This window comes from Vicia villosa, linkage group LG5 (genome assembly GCF_029867415.1).
Source record: "Vicia villosa cultivar HV-30 ecotype Madison, WI linkage group LG5, Vvil1.0, whole genome shotgun sequence".
NCBI lineage: Eukaryota > Viridiplantae > Streptophyta > Magnoliopsida > Fabales > Fabaceae > Vicia > Vicia villosa.
Window position 1 is genome coordinate 25,160,845 of NC_081184.1, and position 24,537 is coordinate 25,185,381.

General features: G+C 31.7%; 1 protein-coding gene across 1 annotated transcript; it reads right to left on the reverse strand.

The window, feature by feature from the left end:
• Positions 1-8,138: 8,138 nt before the first annotated feature.
• On the reverse strand, positions 8,139-12,057 carry LOC131606406 (axial regulator YABBY 1-like). The gene is made up of 7 exons (XM_058878636.1): positions 11,635-12,057; positions 11,402-11,554; positions 11,071-11,203; positions 10,176-10,224; positions 9,125-9,200; positions 8,611-8,685; positions 8,139-8,484 (listed from the first exon to the last, which is right to left on the reverse strand). Exons 1-7 carry the CDS (start codon positions 11,752-11,754, stop codon positions 8,416-8,418), a joined length of 675 nt encoding a protein of 224 aa, XP_058734619.1. The 5' UTR covers positions 11,755-12,057; the 3' UTR covers positions 8,139-8,415.
• Between the last annotated feature and the right edge of the window lie 12,480 nt (positions 12,058-24,537).

Sequence of the window (24,537 nt, forward strand, 5' to 3'; positions counted from 1 at the left end):
ACCTTTGAGGATTTCAAAGAAGCTTTACCATCCTTGAATATGTAAATCTTTAGAAAGGTCAAAACCATTTTCCTTTAGATTTTCAATGTTCACAATAGACTCGGGAAGAACCACCAACTGAGATACAAGAATGACACATTAAAGCTCAGGAAAATTATCATTCACTTGACCTTGTTGAGAAGAGGAGAACCCAGATTGTTGTAGATATTGTTTTTGAGCGGTCATTGTTGAAGAATAACAACCACAAACATGAACCGACGGTTTTTAGGGTTTGAGAACTTTTAGGATTTAAAAGATGATAGTGTAGGATAATATAGTGTAAGTGTCTGAAGTGGAGTGAGTGGGTTTTAAAGAGTTTTTGCAATGATAAAAAAAGGTTTTGAATAATGCAAAAAAATCTTATAGATGTAAAGTGATGTGATTTATATTTTAATCCCAAGATTACCTCGTTTCCCAAAGTGTCGCATTGAATGCTAGGTGTGGTTCAGAAAAGACAGTTGTCTTATATTGAATCACTGACCTTTCACTATATTGACACCTCATTTAATGAAGTAAACTCTTCAGTTTCTAACGGATAGAGAAATTCTTAAGAGAGTATTCTGACCATGGATACTTATGATATATTAGAACTTCACTAGTCTAAAGCATCACATCCCAGAAGTCAATGATCCCTAAAGCATCACATCCCAAAAGCCAATGATCCTTAAAGCATCACAATAATCTCCATTTGGATGGCAAGCTTTTAATAATCTTTTTCACGTGATGTGTAACATCCCATTTTTGTAGTTATTATTTTATTAATAATTTTATGTATTATTTTGTTATTCATTTGGTTTATTAATTATTTTGTTGTTTGTTTATTTTATTAATTATTATGCGGTGTGATAAGTAATTAAATATATGTTTTGTAGTATATTTGTGATAATTGTGTTTTTGGTTAGTAAGTGTGAAAATGAGAAAATAGTCTATTGGGCCTAATGTTGATTAGAATGAGAAATGGTGTGGTGTTAATGAGTAAGCCCATTTAGATAATAAGAATTAGTAAGGTTTCACAAAACAAAAGAGAAGGAGAAAGATAGTAAGAAAAGAGAAGAAAAGATGAAAAGAAGAGAGAAGAGAAGGAAGAGAAGAGGAGAGAAGAAGGAGGCTAACCCTAGGAGGATAAATCACTAAGGTAAGGGTGGGATTTCTTTATTTATGGATTATATGATTGTATGCAATGTTTAGAAACATGTTAAGATTGGGAATTTGTTGATTCTAGTTTTAACATGTTAGGTTTTGTTCAGATTTCATGAAATTGAATTATTGAAGAATGTTTTGATTATTATACTTGTTGTTATATGGTGAATACATGCTAAGAGTGTTTCTACTTCATGAGATTATGGATTGTTCATCATTTTCATAGTTTTGAAATGTTAGGGTTTGAACATGAGTGATGAAATTAGTATTATGAAATTTTGTTTTTATGATGATAAATGATTCTTTATAGTATGTATATGTCAGAATACATCATTTTCATGATTAAATTGTTGTTTTGGATGGGTTTCAGTGAAGAATTCGTGTTGGACATAATGTTGTTCGCACAGGAATTTTTCTGCAGAATCGCAAGGCCGCTTAGCAAGCCTGATCGGGCTAAGCGCGGTCTGCAATTCAAAATTTTATATTTTCAAAAATTGGATGGATTTCATGTATGGTTATTATTTATCATGAATTGTGGTGAATTTTCCATAATTCTTTGGAATCGTTTGGTGTGGTTTTGAATGAATTCTTTAAGATAACATGATACTTGAATTTTCATGTATGTATGTTGTGAATTGTGATTACTTGAGAATAACATTGTTGAGCTATGTTTTGCTATTTGTTATTTGGTAAGTTTTGTGGAGAATGTTTTCATGTATTATTGATGACATGAATTATATGTATGTTTGTGCAAATGTGTGGTGAATTCATAAGTGATCAATTGGTGAGATATATGCTTGTATAATTAAAATTGAGAGATGGTCTTGATTTCACATGTTGGTCAATATTTGCACATGAATTCATTTATCAGGTGAGAAAGAGGCAATGTTTGGTAGTTTCGAGGAGTATTGACTTGTCCCAAACCAGGAGATGAGTTTGAAATCTAGATGACGAACTTATTTGGTGGTTATCTGTCTTGAGATGATAGACGCAGAGAATCCTCTAAGGATAACATTGGTACCATATGCATTTGCATTGAGTCTCATTGGTGTCACATGTGTCGATGTGAATTGCATTTGGTGTGTTTGTGTGCTATTTATGTAATTGGTGCTTTGTGGATAATTGTGATTATATTACGTGATATCTTGAATTGGTTGAACTATGTTGTGTATGTAATGGTATGATATGTATCTTATAAGGTGTTGAATACATGTATACTTGAAGTGTGTGGAATACGATATTGTATATGTTATACATTGCTCATTATAATATATTTCCATAATGATATGAATTCTCACCCTTCTATTGGAATGATATTTTGTACGACATCGCTTAGGTACCAAGGAGTATAGGTGCTCGTTTGCTTACGAGGATTTAGCCGATGAGCTTTTCATTCGTTTTATCATTTTCCTAGGTAGAAATAATCTCATGCTCTGGTTATGTAACACTTGGGATTACGTTTGGTTTCTTGTTATGTTTTGAGAGATATTGTATTACTCTCTATATAATTTCGAACATGTTGGATTTTGTGATGTAGCCTTAGTTCTTAATGCTTGTATGCATGGATTATTACATGTTGAGATATTGTTAATTGGTATCATTTTTTTATTCCGCTGTGATGTTCATATGAAACATGATATTCAAATGTGTGTTATGAACATAACCAGAGGTTTTATGTCGCTTTTGTTTTGTTGTATTTTAAATTAAATGTGACCCCCTATTTGATATGCATGCTTTTACTCTGATTATTCAATATATTTTCCTGGGATTTAGAGGGTATTACAATCCAATGTTGAATGCCCTTTGTTCAGAACTCTCATTCCTACAACTAAGGTTTGAAAACTTGAGAACATAGTCTCAACAATTTATTGTCCTCCATCTTGAAGGCTTCATACTTCTGAATCAAGGCCAGAGCCTTGGTCTCCTTGACTTGATCATTTCCTTCATGATTCATTCCGAGAGAGTCAAATATAGACTTAGTTGAGTCTCTATTTGTGATATTCTCATACTCAGTATAAAAATTAGCATTCAACAAGATGGTTGTTTCTTTATGATGCTTCTTATAATCATTTTTCTGTTGATCAGTCATAGCTTTCCTTTCAAGTTGCTTTCCATTAGCATCTGTGGGATGTTCATAGCCATCAACTACCGTATCCCAAAAACCAACATTATGACCTAGAAAGAAACTTTCTAATCTATATTTTCAATATTCAAACTTTTCACCATCAAAGATGGGAGAGTAAGAATTGTAATTATCATTTGAAACTAGAGCAGGTGGTGGTGGTGTAGGATCAACTATAGTGTTTCTAAAACTCGTGTGGATATTTAATTGACACGGTTAAGTGTTTGATAATAATCAGTTCCAGAACCGGAGCTTTGATACCAATTGAAGGTGCGAGAAACATAAGAAAGTGGGGGATTTGAATTGGGTTACACCAAATGTAATCTTTTCGCAACTCAAACACAAAGCTAAAAGTGAATAAATTAAATGAACACAATTACTTTTATCCTAGTTCATTATTAACGAATTTACTCCAGTTCTCCCACCAAGGTGATTTTGCCTTATCAACAAGGATTTAATCTAGTATAACCAAACACATTACAAACGACCACAATAAGTCTGATCAACCTTGTTGAATAGTCTAACTAGACCGTTGATCCTTAATGTCAAGCTGCACACAAACACACTAAGTCTGATCAACCTTAATGACAACCCCAACAAGTTCAGCTGATCTTCAATGTCATGCTAGAGACAACCGCAATAAGTTAGATCAACCTTGCTGACAACCCCATAATGTTCATTTGATCCTTATTGCTAAACCACTATGACCACAGTCAAACTCTTCTTGAGAATTCTGACTAAACCTAGTCTCTCAAGGAACCTATCAACAACTATTGATTACAAAAGTGTGTAAACAAAAATGCTTCTAATAAGTAGATTACATAATGTTTAAGTGCAACAACACAAATGTTGAAAGCATGATATGAACAAAAGCTCCTTGTTAAAAATATAAAATTATACAAAAAAAATCTCAACAGAGTTTGTGAAGCGCTTTGGTGTAGTTTTGTAGAAATGATTCGTTATATTCAAATTCTTCCAAGTCTTCCTTTTATAGTTGAAGAAAAAGATCCGTTGGAGGGTATAATAGGAAACCCAAATGCAGTTGTAATGTCCCCAACAGTCATGGTGGAAATGGTAGATAACAAGTAAAAATAGGATCGTCCTTACGCCATCCAATAAGAGTAGAGGTCACAATGTACTATTTACTTTTATAATCACCATCTCACGCAAGCCATTCTTGGTCTTTGTCTTATATATCTTCACAGACTTTTGATTGTATGTTGATTGAAGCATGTTATAGAAGGATAAGAACTTGAGTCTTCTTAACCTAAGTCTTTGAGTCTTGAAAACCTGTTCAACAGAACTTGTCATCAAAATTCAAGACCAGATGATGAACCAATCTTGTTCTTACAACTATCACTTGTATAAGTTGTCATTAGAGTACTTTTGAGGGCTTTGGAGTAATTTTGAGTACTTTAGTGTTGTTGTTGAAGTTATAAAATATTGTTGTGGAGTGGTTTAGATATTTTGAGAACTATGTTGAGTTATAAATAATAAAATACCTTGTTGAGATGTTTTGAGGGTTTTGGTTGATTTTTGAGTTGTTGAGTAACAATATGCCTTTATTCAATTATTAATAATTTTTCAGTTGTAATACAATTATTTAGACTTAATTATATTTTTGAATAGATTAATTCAGTGGAATTATAGTGAGGCCAATTGTTGGCAAATTTATGGTTCAAGAGTGGAACCTATTTTGGGTATGAGTTTTTGAGATGATTTTGATGATTGAATTGAGTTGTGATTGTTATTCCATGATCATGCATATATATATATATATATATATATATATATATATATATATATATATATATATATATATATATATATATATATATATTTCTTTTGAGATGATTTTGATGATTGAATTGAGTTGTGATTGTTATTCCATGATATATATATATATATATATATATATATATATATATATATATATATATATATATATATATATATATATATATATATATATATATATATATATATATATATATATATATATTAGAGTAGCTAGGACTTCAGTCCAGTGAGGTTAGATTTAGAGAGGAGCCATGACGGTCTCATGTCTAAAGAGGGAAACCGTTCAGAGAGGAACGGGGGACATGGACAACTAGTAAAATACCTCTCATGTATATTCCACTTTTTTTTTTTGCAATTCAAGCTTTGGTATCCTGAAAATAAAATGAACAAAAACCAACCATACATCTTCTTTCTAGTTTGACATTATCAAAAAGAAGAAAGAAATAAAATCAAAAGCAAAGTACGGTAGGGAAAGATGCATCGTGAGTGATTAAGTGACTAGGTGAAGGAATATAATAGTCCATATTTAGACACTTATCTTTTTCACAATTATAAGTACTAATGTTGATGTTAGTCATGATAGGTGAACCAATACCAATGTTATTGCTCTTTTGAAATTGATTAGATGCTCTTTTGAAGGTACCAAACTTTCCAAATCACCTTTATCCAAAAAAAAAACATTTCATTCTTAACATATCATATAGTCTTAATTATTGTATCTTGAACAAATAATCTTAATTTAATAATTTTAGCACATGGTTTCCAAGTACCTACAAGAAACAATAAATAATACTTTCTAGGTACCCAATATTCTTTGGATCGTTTTGGGTTAGTTTCTTTTCTTACCCACACATACTCACCGTTAGGAATTCCAAAGTTTTTTATGTAGCAAGCATTAGGAGTATGACCTTTGTATTGCAATTAAATCATGTAGGCTTAAAGAATTCTTATCTTTAGAGACATAAGAATTATTTTTAATATAAGCCCTATTGTGATGAATTTCAACTTTCACTTTCCTTGATTCCACGTTATTGAATTTATTGTTATTATTAAAAAATAGTTTTTATTGTACTTGATTTATCAAATTTAGAGTATCCAAGCCCACATATATCATTAAAGAATTTTTGGTTTGCTTAGCACATTTTCTTGACCAAGTTTCTCATATTTCTTTAAGACTTTGTTCAATTCAAGAATATATGATTCAAGTGTCTACATTTATTACATTTTGAATTATTGGCTTTGTCTAATTACATTTTCATGTCATTAGCTTTACTTTCTAGAGATAAAATTATTTTATTTTGTTTTGAACATGTTCTAGAAAGTGTCAAATAATTTGCATGCAATTCAAGGAAAGAAGTATACAATTCATCATAAGATGGTTGAAGAACACTAACCTCGTTTCCTTCATCATTGGAATGGTGAGAAGTTATTATTTCCATGTGTGTTTGTTCTTCATCAAAAGATGAACATATCTCATTGTTTTTGCATGCCACATAAGCTTTTTTTTTTTATTTCATATCCTTTTTGTTATTGATTTTTATCTTCTTTTGAAGGGTAGAGCACAAACTTTTGACATGTACTCTTCTACCATATTCAAAAACATTTTCCATTTTTAATTTGGCGTTTTTCTTTGAGTAGTTTCCTTTATCTTCTCGTTTCTTAAGAATTTTTCAAAATTCTTTACTAGTGCATCATCTTTGTCTCTATCTGATTGCAATTCTTCTACACGAGAACTTTCATATTTAGACTTCAAAGCAAGGGATATAACTTTATCTTCACGGCCTTCATGTTTCTCCAATTTTTCAAGATTCGATTCGTATCTTTCCAATCAATCAAGTTCCATTTTATGTTCTTGAAATTTGCCAAATAATGCAGCCAATGGAATTTTAGAAAGACTCTCCTTTTTAGATATTACTGCCACTTTTGGTTGCCATGCTCTAGATAGTGATCTAAAGATTTTTATGTTTGGTTCATCATTGGTGAGGACTTTTCCAAGAGTGTTCTAGTGGTTAGTTAGGAAGATGAACCTTATTTGCATATCAAGAATACTTTTCTAGGATAGCATTTTGAAGAATTCATATTATTGAGATAAAGTATTCAATTTTGATCTTTTGGCTTTTTCGATTCCTTCGGGTGTTACTTCCAATGTTTCCCATAATTCTTTGGCTTTTTGCAATTAGTTACTCGAAAAAATTCTTCCATTCCTAAGGCAATGCAAGTATTTTTTTTTGCCTTCTTATCTTACTACACTTTCTTCTTCTTGTTGTCATCATTCAAACATGAGTTGGTTTACATTATTTATGACAATTGTAGGAAAAAAGATTCCAACCTTGGCATCATCATTCAAACATGAGTTGGTTTACATTATTTATGACAATTGTAGGAAAGAAGATTCCAACCTTGGCAGCAAGCAAAATTTCATCCCATTCATCTTCTATGTATATTTTCATACGAGTTTTCCAAAAATTATTGTATTCACCAACAAAATATGGTTGTTCGTTGGTGCTTCCACCATCCGCTAAGAACGGTGTCACAAAATCTCTATATATTTGGATCGAGGAGAAAGTTAGCTTAACTTGCTCTGATGTCACTTATAATAATAAGATGCAACCTAAGGGGGTATGGCCTTTTTTATTGCAATTAAATCTTGTAGGCTTAAAGAATTCTTATCTTTAGAGACATAAGAACTAATTTTAATATAAGCCCTCTTGTGATGAATTTCAACATGCATTTTCCTTGATTCCACATTATTGAATTTATTGCTATCCTTAAAAAATAGTTTTCAGGTTTATCAAATTTAGAGTATCCAAACTTCCATTTATCATTGAAGAACTTTTGTTTGATTAGCACATTCATAATTAACTAAGTTATTCTACCATTGTTTTAATGGTTTTCACTAGTAGAGTTATTATTGATGTATTTTTATAAATATAATATAAGTATAAATATAAAGTTAATTTAATGTCACATATTTATTTTATCTTTATTTATTTCTTAAAACAATATCAATTAATTAAACAATTATCTCATTCAAAAATAAAATAAAAACGACAATTTTACTATCTTTCCAAGTCATTGAAATTCTAAACATTTTTCAAGTACAGATCCAGGAGTGACCCATATTAGAATATTCCCTCATTATACCATATAAATTAACTAAACAATATTGTAACACTAAAAAGTACTAATACAAGTGCACAACATTAATATCCATAAGACAAACTCTTAAAACAAATATATAAAACATAATTAGAGACAAGAGTATGACATAACTCAAAAGCCCTACACAATAAAAACAAACACACTTTTTTCTTCTAGTAGGGAGAGACACCTACATTTGCTTGTGTGAAAAACCCATCTTTCATAATCACGTCCTCTGAGTCCTACACAATGAAAAGAATTTTAGGTATTAGAAACCCTAGAAATAAGTGTTATGCTTTTTCATTCAATGTGCTGCCAAAAAAGAAAAAGTGGTTACAGTATATAGCTAGCTAGGGTTTTCAAAGTACCTGACGAACATTAGCTTTCTTCACGGGTTGATGATCAGGCATAAGTCCGAAATGAATGTGTGGAAAGTGGGCCCACTGAAAAAATTAATATGGACCCCACACATGAGCAAACTCTTTTTAACTTTATACATACATCAACAAAAATATTATTAATCTAAATAATAGTAAAAAAAATGTCGATAAAATTAACTTGATTGATAGTTGCGTAAAGATATCAGATATAAATGTGCGATTTTAAATCATCGACAATTTTTTTGTTATCATCACCAATATAGTCCGGTTTGAGGATTAGCTCTGACATTAATTGTCAAACCAAGTCTAACACCAATCACTATTGAATTAACTATTGATAACGATGGTATCAGAATTTTTATTTTACTTAGAAAGCTACTTGACTAAGAAAATAGCTATGGTAAGAAAGATAGTTTTTATGTTGTTAGAAGTGATTGAAAATAATCTAAAATGGGAAAAATGTACTTAAGAGAGTAAGGTTTAGAATTTTATTGGATCTCACATTTTTTGCAGCTGCACTAAAAGCCTCTCTGTGGCTTATATCAGGATTTCCAGCTTTGATACGTTGAATCTCATCCCTGGAATTTAAATCATGTATATTTTGTCAATGCCATTCTAATAGAAACAAAAAATAAAAATCTATCGAGCACTGTTCACCACTACAATTAGATGAATTATCTACAAAAATTTGAAATAAAAAATAAATTTTTTCCTTTAATTTAAATATCTCAAATACTAAATAACAAATTGAAATATATATTAATTTTATCTCCATTTTTTTTAGATATTTCCTTTTTCTTTACTAGTAATTTATACACAGGTTAAACAACCATGCACCAGGTGTGTAATAGTTTTTTTACATAGCAATATCTAATGAATATTATTTTTTTTAAACATAAATTTAAGTTGAAAAATTAGAAACAATTGGTTTGTTAGACCTTTAAAAATTGATTCATTGGTGGAGAATTATTATTTTTAATAAAACTTAAATTTAAAAGAAATACAAATTTAAGAAAAAACTAGTAAGTAAATATTTTATAATAATACTTTTGTAAAGAAAATCAATGACAAAATTATATATGTTTCAATTTTTTCCTCTAAATTCATATTTGTAAATAGATTTTTCAAAGAAAATACTTTTTTTTCTAAAATTTTGAAATGTTATTTTTTTTTAAATTCACAAATAAATTATATGAGTTGATATGATTAAACATTTGTTAATATTCATGTTATAATTAATGAAAATCTTTTTAGATCCATATATCATATATTAGCAAGGTATTAAAAAACAGTTTGTTACCACAAAAACGACCGCAACACCAATATTATTATTCACATTTTTCAATTAATTTGCACTGCAATAAGTGTAATCAATGTCGCAACATTTATACCAAACGAAAATCGCAAAAAACATCGGTGATTTAAAAACTTGGATATTAAGGTTATATAGAAGTTACTTATAAGTGTTGACAAAAAAAAAAGTTATTTAGTATAAGTTAGTAAAGTATGAATTAATACTATAAATAAGATGAAATAAGTGATATTAAACTTACTTAATGAAGCGGTTGTAAGCAGATGGAACTCTCTGTCTCTTCTCCGGAGCTGGACAAGCAAACACACGGATATTGCTCAGGCAAACAGACAGGAACATTAAATAAACATTGCTGACCTTATTGCCAAATCAGAACCCTTCTTTCTCTCTCTACATTTTCTCTCTCTATCTATCTATATTTTCCATCATTACCTCATCATTATCATTTTTTTCTCTAGCTAACAATCACTCTCTCAATGGATTCACCACTATTTTTCCGGGGGAGAATTCTGTCTCACTCAATGTTTGCATGGTAGGAGACATGCATACATACAATGAGAAACAAAATACTGATGTTACAAAATTTACATTTTTTTTAATACTTTCTTGGTAATTAGGGTTTGCCAAAATTTGATAATTAATGTTGAATCTTGAGTAGAGTTTTTGCATTGATTGATGTAAGATGAAAAAAGCAATGCATGAGATAAATGTGATAAAGATTGTTCTTTCTTTTCCACTTGCAGTATAGTATAGCAGAAACATAAACACTGTTTCATATTGAGAAGTGAGTTTTTTGATAGGGATAGAACTTTTTTTTTCTTTTTTTTTTTTTTGCTTTTTTATTTAATTGGTTGAGTAGCACAACTATGAATGAACTCAAAAGATGTGTAAAATGGACACAAGTGTTTCAGGTGTTTTTTCTTTACTTTTCATACCTTTTCTTCCATTGTGGTATTAAAAAAACGGAAATGAAAGAAAAATTGAAAATAAACTAACTTCACATAACAGAAGAAAAAATGACAACTTATATACATGAAAAAAAACGGAAAAGGACATTGTGTTAATGTACTTTGAAAAAAAAATCATGATGGGTACAAATTATTCAGCAATTGAAGAAGATAATAAAAAATTCTTACGTCGGTTCGCAGGTGGAGGTTTAGGGATTTCTTCATGATGTCCTCCTCTCATCATTGTGTTCATCATCAAATCATTTTGATTTGGAAGCTGATTCATCATCATGTTTGTTGAAGGTGCATTTCGAAACTCCTCCTGAAATTCAAAGATTGTTGAATTAAACCTAGTTTCTCAGAATCAAACAAAATTTCCAATTCCAACTCAAAATATGAAGAAAACTGAAAACCTAATTCATGAAATACAAACCAAAAAATCTATAAAAAAAACTAGATATTTTTATATAGAAATTCTGATGCAGAAAACGCACACGCAAGCACGCAGGCACGCACATACCATAAGATTTTGAGGGTTGAAGAAGTTGTGTCCGAGGTGAAACTGATTAGCAGCAGGAAGGAGCAAAGCGCGCATGTTAACCGAGAGAAGGTTGGTGCAATGGCCACATCTCACTGTAACAGTCTTGAACAAGCTTGTGCAAGGAACACTCACCTTAAAAAAAAACAAAGAAAATTAAGAGTGTGATGCGAAAAAGAAAAACATGTTGAAAAAAGAAAGAGAGAAGAAAATACCGCGAGAACAGTGTCACAGAAATTGCAATGAACATAACAGAGCTGGTCGGAAGGAGAGAGTTGTTGCTGCTGCTGTTGTTGCTGGTCCGGTGAAAAGGAAGTTGATGATGAAGAGGACATGTTTTTTCTTTTGTTTTCTTTTTCTTTGTTTCTCTTTTTGTTGATTCTTCACTTTCTCCTTTTCTGAATTCTTGATTTTATGATTTGATTGATGGGATTGACTGATCAGTGTGAAGTTTTTTTTGGTATGTGATAGACAGATAAAACACTTCCTATGGATCTGATCCTCTTGTTTGTTGAGAGTTACTGTTTGGGAAGGGAGATAAATATGAAAGCAAATGAGAGAGAGAGAAAGAGAAAGAGAGAGATCAATGCTACTTAAGTATTAAGGGATTGAATAGACCTAGAAAGTGTTTTTCTTTCTCTCTCCATTTTTTTATCATTTGCTTAGAATATTTTATTCTTACACAACATAAATAAATAGCAATTAATCACACAAAATTATATTTAAAATATGAGTTGAAGACCTACTAGGAATTACCAGTAATTATAACCCCAGATAAAGAGGTAGAGGTTTAGGTCTTGAGAGTGTGTTATTTTTATATTGTGTTAATTCATATAAAATACTTAAGTTATTCAGAACCTAACTTTTAAAACGAAGATCCATGTTAAAAATAAATAAATTACTGAAAATCTAGCTTTTAAAATGAAGATCCATGTTAAAAATAAATGAGTTCAGAAATTCTATAATTCACTTTGTTTTTTTTTTTCAATAACCAAGATATAATTCACTTTGTAGAGCACGTACTTCAAATATTACGTATTTTAATAGAAAAAATACTCTAATTGTTTTAAAATGAGTCTCGTTTAAGGTTTTTGTACACGGATTAAAAAATATAATAATTTTTACTAAATTAACCTTATTAATATGTTGGAATAAAGTATAGACTAATAATTAAAGGATAAAATTGAAAAAATAGTAATTATTGTTACATTAAAAAATGAGAATGATATACATTTTAAAACAATTTTTTTTCTAAAACGACATTCATTTAAAAACGGAAAAAATAATATAATAAATATATGGAGATGAAAATCACCAAAATACAATGAAGGTAACCATATAGCACAAGAAATGACACAAGGTTATAACCTTTTCACAAGCGGGATTATTTTAGATCAGGCAGTTAAGAGACTACATGCCATTTGTTCTAGACCTACAATTTCAAGTCAAATTTTTGGTACATAATGGTTAATTTGTTAGAACAAGAGTTTGTTCTTCTATCTGAGTTGTTGGATTTATTCTTGATTTTTTATTTGCTCTAAAGTGGTCCCATATTAAGCACCACTTAAAAATTGTTTCACATTTAATGATAAGGTGGATTTGAAAGTTGTAGAATAACTTAAGTTTATCAAATACTCTTGTGATCTTTTAAGTAATTGGGGGATCACATTATATTCTTTTCTTGGAAGTAGGTTTTAGAAGTCCTTGGGACCTCCTTGTACTTGGATTAATTCTTTCTTTGTCTATTGAGGCAGCTCATTGCCATATCATGTTTTTATTGATTGTGGAGCCTTTTATTTACGTAGGAGGTATTGTTAGGTGCTTTCATTTTGGTGTTTTTTGGTCCTTTATATATATATATATATATATATATATATATATATATATATATATATATATATATATATATATATATATATATATATATATATATATATATATATATATATATATATATATATATATATATATATATATATATATATATATATATATATATATATATATATATATATTAGGGTTAATAGTAGTTTATCCCCTGTAATATGAGCGTGTTTCGGTTTACCCTCCACCGTTGTCAAAGGCTGGTTTTGGCAACAATTTTTTTGAAAAAACCGTTGCCAAAAGATAGGGAGAGGAAAAAGCAAAATTCGCTAACATTACAGGGAGTGAATTACTATTAACCCTATATATTATTAGTAATTTGAGAAAAGATTATTTTTTAAAGATACAATAATTTAAATATATCATTTTTAATGAAAATAGTTGGAATCATATCAAATTTTACAATTTTTATCAATAGTTAATCAAATTATCAATTTCTCATTTTTTGTGTGTGTTATCTTAATGATACTTATATTTAACATAATTTACTATTTTTACAATTCTATTTGTTTCAAGATTCATAATATTAATTTTTGTCTATTGCATATCATATATGTTTAGTTTTTTTTTTTTTAAAAAATATATATTTTTGTAATATACACTAAAAGAATTATTTATTATTATATAATTAATGTATATTTTTAATTTTGTAATTTATTATTTATAAATTCACTTTTCAAAAATAAATAATTAAATTTGCCCATCAGTAACTAAGTATATGTATCTCTACATAGATATTAATTAACTTGACTTAATGGAATAATTTACATTTTGTTTTTAAATCATTTATATTTTGTTTGTAAAGGTTGATCCAATTGAGACAAGAATAAAATCGATGGAATCATTCAAACCTAACTAAATCACATGCCATTTAATATTTTCAAATAAAATTTTGACTAGAAACCAAACAATACCAACAACACACTCTAATTAAAACCATAAAGTACATCAACATACTATTAAAAGTATATCATTACTTTTTATGAAATAATGAAGTGTCATAATCAAGTTACATCAATCAACCGGGGTCCGAGAAAACATTTTCTTACAACATAACTAACCCTATAAATATTGATGTGATTGCTTATTTCTATGTGTTTTTGGTAATATGTGATTGCTTATTTCTTTAAGTAAAGAATTGTTTTGACCTTCAAACTTCAAAGTTCATTGCCCTTGACTTATTTATATCTATACAAGATTAAGATATAATATTAAAAAACTATTTCAATCAATTTTAAAGTCAATGTAATCAGAATATTTTAAAAAATGATATCAAATTGAATTCTTTCTATTATTCAATAAAAAATAATATAATTATTATTAAAATTAGAGAAACTCATTGTGGAACTAGATCCAAATTTGACTTGAATAATATATTTGATTTGAATATTAAGTGAACAACTAATTATTTTGATTTCTGAATACATAGGTTAAATGTAGGGGTGGCAAACGGGCATGTCCGTCCCATTTAGGCCGTCTCGCAAAAGTCCGTGAAATAATGGGGCGAGGCGGAGCGGGCATATTAGAGAGTGCGAGTCTAAAACCTTGCCCGTCCCGCAAAAAAGTGAAGGCGGGACGGAGAAAGTCCGCGGGCATTGAACAATTTAGGCCTAAAAATAGCGAAATTGTATGAAAAAGCTCATGCCCGCAAAAGCCCACAAAAAAACGGGGCGGGCACACTAAAAGGAGCGGGCCTAAAACCTCCCCCCTCCCAGCGAAAAAGTGCTATCATTATAACTTTTAAATATATTAAACTTCCAAATATATTTCAATATATATTTGGTTAATTACTTTTTAGATTAAAGTAGTCAAAGTAAAACATATTCAATGATTAAATTAAATTGTAAAAGTAAATTAAAATATTAAAATTCAAAATTCAAAAAAATACTTGTGAGTGTTTTTTGTAAATTTCAATATACTTAGAAATCTATCAATTTAAAAATAAGCTACTCCCGGTACAATAAAAATAAAAATAAATATGGTGAATAAAAGTTGATATATTTAAATTAAAGTTAAAATAAAATAATGATTTTTAAATGAATTTTTAACTTTTTAATTTTAAAAAGAAGATACATTCTTCTCATGATTGTAAAACAACATATTTGATCTTATAAACATATCAGTTTTGTATGCATTTTTCTACAAGACGAGTCAAAATTTTAAATATATTTCTATCTTATATTTCGGTCTTACTATGTATCGTTTTTTTATTGAATTTTACATAATAGACTTAAACAAGAGACATGATTCCTTTTCACCAAATATTATATATATATATATATATATATATATATATATATATATATATATATATATATATATATATATATATATATATATATATATATATATATATATATATATATATATATATATATATAATTAAATAGAAAAAGAAGCAGAAAGACCTAGCTAACTAGCTAGCTAGAAATGAATGGTCGGCATTCCCAATGGATATGTGTTACTCCTAGAGAGAGAAAGAAGAAGAGAGAGAGAGAATGCAGAGGCGGCAGAGGTGGGGGAACGGAGAGCGAAAGGGACGTGTGCATGGGAGTGATTAGCTTTGCTTCATTCACCTGTTGTTTTCAAAGTTAAGAACGTTTACAGAGTGTCCTCGATTTTCTACAATTCCATTTCATAATATAATAATATCATAGTAATATCATAATCATATAATAATAATAATATTGCATGTGTCTCCACTAAATCAAATCTTTGTTCTTCTCCTCTCTATACATTACATTTTAAATCAAACTTGGCGGGCCAGTACTACAATCAAGATGTTTTGTTTAGAGCCATCTTGTTTTCTAACCCTTTCTGACTAGTTCAATACTACTGACCCACCATACTTCTGTCATCAATTTTTCTTTATTTTTTTTATTATAATGTAATAAATTTAAGCATGGATACAGTAACAGTAGTACCTGATCATCTTTATTTTGAATTACTACTGTTCATTTTGATTCCTTTGTTTGTATTTTTCTATGGAGCCAATCCAAGCTTTTTCTTTTTCTTTATCTAGACGTACGAAACTTACATATAGGAGTATTATATAACTTGTTTATTTTAACAGCAAAAAAATGAAATATGTTGAAAATTTATTGGAGAAAAAAATTCCTTAAAATTGCATTGAGAAGTGATATTTTTCGTTTGTTTTTATTAAATTAAAATATAAGTATATTTTTTTTTATTTCAAGGGCATTTGAACAATTATTTGGAAGTGGAATGTCAAATTAGCGGGAGCCTTTCGGTTTGTTATGGTGATCAAAAGGAGGAGTCGAAAATTTGTAGAAACAGGAGACCGACTAAGATAACTAGTTTGGAAGAGGAAGTTGCTAAGAGTTTTTGGAACTCCACAAATATTGGATATTCCTCTTTAATTTTTTGGGAAGGTCGGGGGGTTTGTTGATTTTATGGAAGGCGATAATTTGGAGGTTTTAAATAGTTTTAAAGAGGAGGGCTATTTGGGGATTAAAATCTGTTGGAAGAATAATATATATTATTTGGTGAATATTTATTCCTCGTGTGACCTGAGTAAGAAGAAAACTTTGTGGATGAAATTTGTTGTTGTTTAAGGAGTCTTTCAAAGACGAAGAATGGATTTTGGGAGGAGATTTCAATGCTATTAAACATAGTAGAGTAAGGAAAGGTAAGGCAGAGTTGGTAAATCATAATGAAGAGGAGTTATTTGCAGATTTTATTAACAAGAGTTCTTTGGTAGATATTTCGGGTAAGGAAAAAAAATTCTTGGTATAATGGAGATGGGAAGTCGATGAGTAGAATAGTCCGGTTTCTCTTATCGAATAATATTGTTAATCGATGGGGAGTGATTTGTCAATTAATTGGTTCAAGGGATATTTCAGATCATTGTCCGATTTGGATAGTGGCGGATAATTCAAATTGGAGGCCAAAACCATTCAAGTTCAATAACGAATGGTTTTCATTTGATTATTTTCTTTGTGGAGAAAGAGTGGAAAAGTTTGAAAGTGGGAGGAAGGGGAGATTTTGTTTTGAAAGTAAAACTTAGACTTCTAAAAGACAAACTTAGAAGGTGGAACAAGGAAGTGTTTGGGAAGACCGATTTGGAGGTGGAAGAGGGAGATTGAGATTTAAATTTGGCCGATGAGAGGTTGAAAGTGGAAGAGGGAGTTCAAGACTTAAATTTGGCTGATGAGAGGTTGGAGGTTGATTCAACTTTTATGCTTACCAAGAACTTAGAAAAAAAGAAAAGAACCAACTAGACGTTTTTGGAGAAACTTGAGGATTAAGAAAATACGCTTTTACAAAAATCAAGATTGAGATGGATTAAAGAGGAAGACTCAAATAGTGGTTTTTTTTCATAAGGTGATGAAACATAGAAGAACACTTAATCATATAGGTATTATTCTTACTCCGGGAAGGATGGTGGATTCGGTGGGGGAAGTTAGGGAGGCAGTTTTGAATCATTTTGGGAACAAGTTAATAGAATCGAAAGAGGTTAGGCCCTTGTTGGATGGGGTTCCATTTAAATTATTAGTGAGGCAGATGTGATGGATCTTGAAAAACTTTTCTTGAAGAAGAGATCAAGGAGGCAATTTGGGGGTGTGGGGGAGCGAGAAGCCCGGGTCCGGACGATTACTCTTTTTTTATAAAGAATTGTTGGTCTTTTCTTAAAGATGATTTTATTAGCTTCTTCAATTATTTCTTTACCGGAAAAGTTCTTTCAAAGGTAATCACTTCTTTTTTGGCCTTGGTACTAAAGTCTCAAAGTCCATTAAGCTTGGACGATTATAGACCTTTTTTTTTTTTCATAAATAACTCTTGTATTAAAAAGAGAGTACTAGGGGTACTCAACCCTTACAAGAGAGAACAAGATAACCTAAAAGCCAACAGTAATCAAAATTCAAATGCACAAAGACGGATTTTTAAACCACTCATAAAAGTTACACATAATTCTATCTTTGGCTACTATTGCAAGCCACCACCAAGTATACCAAAGTATCAAATAAAATAATTCCTCCCTATCAAATACCAAATTTATTGAATATCATATCATTTCTAAGCTTCCAAATGCACCACCAAATAGTCACCCAAATAGCTTCCACCCTCTTTCTTTATATCTTTCCCGACAGAGAGGTTACGCACATCTGAATTTGGCTGCAACAATCTACAGCAAAATGGGTGTCTAATTCCATCCATTGAGTAATACTTGACCATAGTCTTTGGATCTTAGGACAGAAAATGAATACATGGTTTGAATCTTCACTATGTTGTTCGCAAAATACACATAGAGCCTCTAGGTTATGCAATATAACTCTTCTTCCTAATAATTGTTTCCTCGTCGACAATCTATCCTGCAATAATCTCCAGCCAAAAATATTTAATTTAGATGGCACATACCTGGGCCTCCCAAATCATGTTCAGCCCCTGGTTATTACCAAGCTCCAACACACCACCAACTGGATCTTGCATTAACAATTTGTAGCAAGATTGAACCGTAAAGCATTTTGACACGTCAAAAGTGTTAGAACAAGATTTGTTCTGATCAATATTCTTAGTTTTGATGATAACAATGTATATGAATTTTGCTTGAGACAATGTGGTACTCTAATCCTATGCAATTTCCATTTCAGGAAATATATAAAGAGTATGCACAAAATCAGCGCAAGAAGCACTGACTCAGAAGGTTCAGCATGCAACATCAGAACATGCTCTGGAAATACATCAGAAGATGGTCAAGCAGAATCAGAACATGGTCTATTGAAGCATCAGAAGAACTTGAGATCAGAAGCAGAAGCACTGAAGTTCTCATGGTATCACGCTAGAAGCACTTCAAGGTCAGAAGACAAGAAGATGCTCTGCACCAAGCTGCTATGACTCTGATATATTCAAACATTGTATCTACAAAGATCAGATCAGAAGCAAGTACAAGATGGAAGGCTACGCTGACTGACAAAAGGAACGTTAGAAGCTATTAAAGGCAAAGTCAATTAAAGCAGGAAAAGCAACGCTCGAGGTAGTTGACAAAAGAGTGAAACATTAAATGCAATGTTGTACGGATCACGCAACGCATTAAATGCTCCCAACGATCATCTTCTCAAACGCCTATAAATAGAAGTTCTGATGAGAAGCTGAATACAACACTTTGCGCAAACATACAGAAACGCTGTCAAATTCAAAAGCTCTCAAACTTCATCTTCAACCTCACTTCATTACTGTTGTAATATCTTAGTGAGATTAAGCTTAAACTTTAAGAGAAATATCACAGTTGTGATTATAGCTTTTTAAGAAGCATTGTATAACTCTTGTAAGAATTTGTTTACATTCATTTGTAAAGAACTAGAGGAGATTAAGTTGTGATCGGATTCTCTAGAAAGTCTTAGAGGGTATCTAAGCATTGTGTTCCTAGAGTGATCAGGTTGTGATCAGAATACTCTAGAAGTCTTAGAGGGTATCTAAGTGGAAAACCATTGTAATCAAGATTGATTAGTGGATTAAATCCTCAGGTGAGGTAAATCACTCTAAGGGGGTGGACTGGAGTAGTTTCGTTAACAACGAACCAGGATAAAAATATTGTGTTCATTGTTTTTATCTTAAGAGTTTTTAAAGTCACACTTATTCAAACCCCCCCTTTCTAAGTTTTTTTCTATCCTTCAAAAAGGCCAAACAATAACATCTTCATAGTTAATATTCAATTCGATATCAAGCAACAAGGATTGCAATCCTTGTTGCTTGATAAAAAGTTTACTAGGCTTCAAAGTAACTTCTTGTGGGGGGGAGTGGAGGAAAAGATGAAGATATATTGGGTGAGTTTGAAGGATGTAAACTTACCTTTTGAGAAAGGGGGGTTGGGCGTTAAAAATATTTCGGTGTTTAATTTAGCTCTTCTTAACAAGTGGAGATGGAGAATTCTTCAAGGCCAAAACTCCCTTTGGTTTGATATTTTGAAAGCGCGTTATGGAGATTTATCGTCTCAAGTTTTTTTGTGGTGGAAAAGAAAAATATTCCACTTCTTTTTCAACTTGGTGGATGGATATTTTAAAAATTGGTAAATATTCTTTTCTTGATCCTATTGTTGCTTGTAGTAGGTTTATTACGTATAATGGTTTCAATACCCCCTTTTGGGAAGCTAAGTGGTTTGAAGGAATTATTTCGAAGGAGGAATATTCGGAATTATTCACGTCATCTTGCTTGAAGAGAGTTTCGGTGGCGGCTATAGGAGGTTGGTTTGAAGGAATGTGGCAACGGTGCGATTTTGTCTTAAACACAGCAGTTGTGGAAAATCCCGGTCTCACGGTCGGTTTCGCTTCTTTTCGGGATCAGATGGAGGGATTTTATGGTTTATTAGAAGGTAAAGACTTTGTAGAATGGACTGATAACTCGAAAGCAGAATTTTAGGTCGCCTCGTGTTATTCTTTTTATGGTAGCTTTCAAATTTCTTTCGGTCCTCCAAACAAGTTTGATGGAGCTTTTGGGCTAGTGTGGAAATTGGATGTGCCTTTCAAAATTAAGGCTTTTGGATGGAGACTTCTTCTTAATAGACTTCCAACAAATGACCTTATTGATATATAGAGGTATTTCTTTCCCTTCAGATAATTTAAAGTGTATTTTTTGTGGAATTGATTTGGAGAATCGGGATCATTCCTTTTTTTAATTGCTTGGTGGTTAAGAAGATATGGAGCGAGATAGATTTTTGGGTTGGTAAATTGGATAGGATGGAGGATGAGTGTTTGTCGCATTTTATAGATTGACACTTGTTTTTTTGCTTACATGAGGTTAAAGAAAGTAAGTTAGGAGTATCGTGGCTCGCCATATTGTGGACTTTATGGTTAGTAAGGAATGGGGTTTGTTTCCGGAATGATGCTTGGAACATTAACAACACCGTGTGGAACATAAAGTTTTTGGAATGGAAGTGGTCTTTTTGCGAGAAAATTACACACTCCAATTATTCCTTTTACGAGTTTAGTAAGGATCAGTTGTTATTTCTCTCATAATATTAATTGGTGTGTAATCTTTCTTTTTTGTCGGGGTTTCTCGTTTCATTATGTAATTGGGTTGGGGAACCCTTAGTTCTCCCTTATATAATATCTTGCTTACACAAAAAAAATTCTAGAAGTATCAAATTTATTTTTAAAATTAGTTATATCTTTAAAGTTATGATTTGAAGTGTGGATTTAACCTATATAAATCTTGCATGTCCTAAAAATTTAAATTTATTGCAAAACATCGACAAATTGATAGATGGATTTTTGAAATTTACAACTTTAAACGTTATGACGTCTATATTTGTAACACCCTTCTAAACCCCTATTTTTTGTATGGGTAATCGGTTACACCCCTTTCAGTAACCGATTACCGACTCCCAGTCAGCAATCTTTACCATTTTACACAGCAGTAATCGGTTACCCTGCCCTCAGTAACCGGTTACTGCGTACCTGCAACCTCAAATATGTAGAATTACAGCATTCTAAGCATTCCAATTCCCCTCAAATTATACCATCACGGATTTTAGGAAATAGAACACACATAGAACACACAATACACATCATAAAACACATAACAAGCATTAATTGAAGTCATAATAACAAGCACTGTGGGCTAATGTGACCTTCTTCACCACAATTGTAACAAGTCACAATCTTCTTCTTACAATCAGCAGCAACATAACCCACTTCCTCACACTTGAAACACTTTTTCTGGTCCAGCTTACATTCATTCCTACAGTGCCCAGCCTCGCCACAGTTGTAGCACCTGACAAAAGCATTGGAGTCTCCCCCACTAGGCTTCTTCCAACCACCAGTCTTTGGATTACCTCTACCATACAGTTTATCTCTTTCCATAGGCTTCTTACCCTTTCTGTCAACTAACTCGCGAGAGTGAGATGACTTCAGCTTAAGGTTATCCTCCTCGAAGATCCTACTACAGTCCACCAAGTCAACAAACCGCCGAATCCTCTGATACCTGATACCTTGCTTAATCTCATCACGGAGACCAATCTCAAATTTGATGCACTTTGAGAATTCACTAGCTTCATCATTGTTGTAGTGAACGTAGTAATTCGCCAACTCAACAAACTTCGAAGCATACTCTGGTACCGTCATATTACCTTGAACCAGCTCCAGAAATTCAATTTCCTTTCGGCCTCGTACGTCCTCAAGGAAGTACCTTATCAAAAACTCTCTCTTGAACACAGCCCAAGAAATATCCACACCATCAGCATCAAGTTCAGCTCTAGTGGCCATCCACCAGTCATCAGCTTCTTCGGACAACATATGCGTACCATACCTCACTTTCAGGTTCTCAGCACAATCAATGACTCTGAAAATTCGTTCGATCTCCTTCATCCACTTCTGAGCACCTTCAAGATCATGCATACCCTTGAACAACGGAGGATTGTTCCTCTGAAAATTCCCCAATTGCCTGTCAGCACCAATCCCGGCTCCATTCGCATTTCCTCCCAGCACACCAGCAATCATGCCCAGAGCCTCAGCGATAGCATCATCATTTCTTCCACCTCTTCCAGCCATTGCTCTACTTAAATCACAAACAATTTAATCAGAACAAAAGTATCGAAAAGTTAACTCGTACTAGTCGCATACACAGGAAAGACTGACACTAAGACTATGGTCATAACGACCGATTATGTTCTGATACCACTATTGTAACACCCTTCTAAACCCCTATTTTTTGTATGGGTAATCAGTTACACCCCTTTCAGTAATCGATTATCGACTCTCAGTTAGCAATCTTTACCATTTTACACTGCAGTAATCGGTTACCCTGCCCTCAGTAACCGGTTACTGCGTACCTGCAACCCCTAATATGCAGAATTACAACATTCTAAGCATTCCAATTCCCCTCAAATCATACCAACACGAATTTTAGGAAATAGAACACACATACAAAACACAATACACATCATAAAACACATAACAAGCATCAATTGAAGTCATAATAACACAAACATCATAGATTCCAACAATATGATCAATTATCATTCAATTAACCCAAATCCCTAAATCTATCATATGACTCAATCGACACGAATTCTACACCTATTCAGTACTATCAATCCCTAACCCGATAATAGATGTTAACCAGGTAAGTCCCCCCTTACCTTAGCCAAATTCTTGAACTGGGTCTTCTTCCTCTTTGGTTCTCTTTCACGTTCTTCAGCTCTTCTTCTCACAGCTTCCTTTTCACTTTCTAACTTCCTTCCTCCTCTTTTCCTTATTTTATGAAAACATAAAATTAGTAATGGGCTCCTTCACAATTACATCCCCCACACTACTAACTTCACAAAGGTCCAACAACTAACATTTTATTATTTCTTTCCACATAATTCCAATAAAATGCTAATTTAAATTAATTAATTTAAAACTTAATTAAATTAATTAAATAAGAAATTTTGGGATGTTACAACATTGACTATATATAATCATATAGAGATAGATCTATTGGACAACAGTCATGTCAAACTATTGTAATTACTATTACAATGTTATGTCCATTAGATAAGAATGCAAGCGCCATCTATAAGAGATTAGTGGATGTTGTATTTTCCAGCCAAGATTTTGGGATTCATATTTACTAGAATGAGAATAGAGGTGAACCCTGACAAGTTCAGAACATCATTAATATGAGAACCCTCGTCCCATTGAAGAAGGTTTAGTAGTTGACGGGGTGATTGGCCGACTTGTCCATGTTTGTGTCATGCGTAAACGATAAAGCCTTCGACTTTTTTTACGCTGAAGAAGAAGGAGATGTTTGAATGGAGTGGTGAATGCGAATAGGCGTTTTCAAAGCTAAAGATATTTTTGGCATCCCCTCTGTAACAACACACACAGATGGTGGTGTTCCTCTATACTTATATTTGTCAATAACACACTGGACAATGAGCTTTGTATTGGTCGAAGAAAAAGACAAGACTGGACAACCAGATTACTTCGCCTGCAAAGTATTCAGAGGTGTGAAGCTAAGATAAAAGAAGATAGAGATAATTGCATTGTCAGTAGTTATAATGACGAAGAACATGATTCATAACTTTCAATGGCATTATGTTATGGTAAAACAAACTATCATATAATTTAAATTATGAAGAATAAGGGCAGGATGGTTCCTTGGTTAGTGGGTTTGCTAGAGTATGATATCAATTTTGTGCCAAGAGGCAACATCAAATCTCAGGTTATGGAGAATCAACTAAAAGTTTCCAGCTTCCTAGTAAACAAGGGGGTCTTGCACGTCAATATCTTGTT

What these genes read in the sequence shown, in the direction of transcription:
- LOC131606406 (XM_058878636.1), bottom strand. Translation starts at nt 11,754, where the DNA reads ATGTCCTCTTCATCATCAACTTCCTTTTCACCGGACCAGCAACAACAG. An exon ending in TCTGTGACACTGTTCTCGCG is followed by an intron (nt 11,555 to 11,634) that starts GTATTTTCTTCT and finishes TTTTTTTTTAAG; the next exon opens with GTGAGTGTTCCTTGCACAAG. An exon ending in AGAAAGCTAATGTTCGTCAG is followed by an intron (nt 8,485 to 8,610) that starts GTACTTTGAAAA and finishes TTCATTGTGTAG; the next exon opens with GACTCAGAGGACGTGATTAT.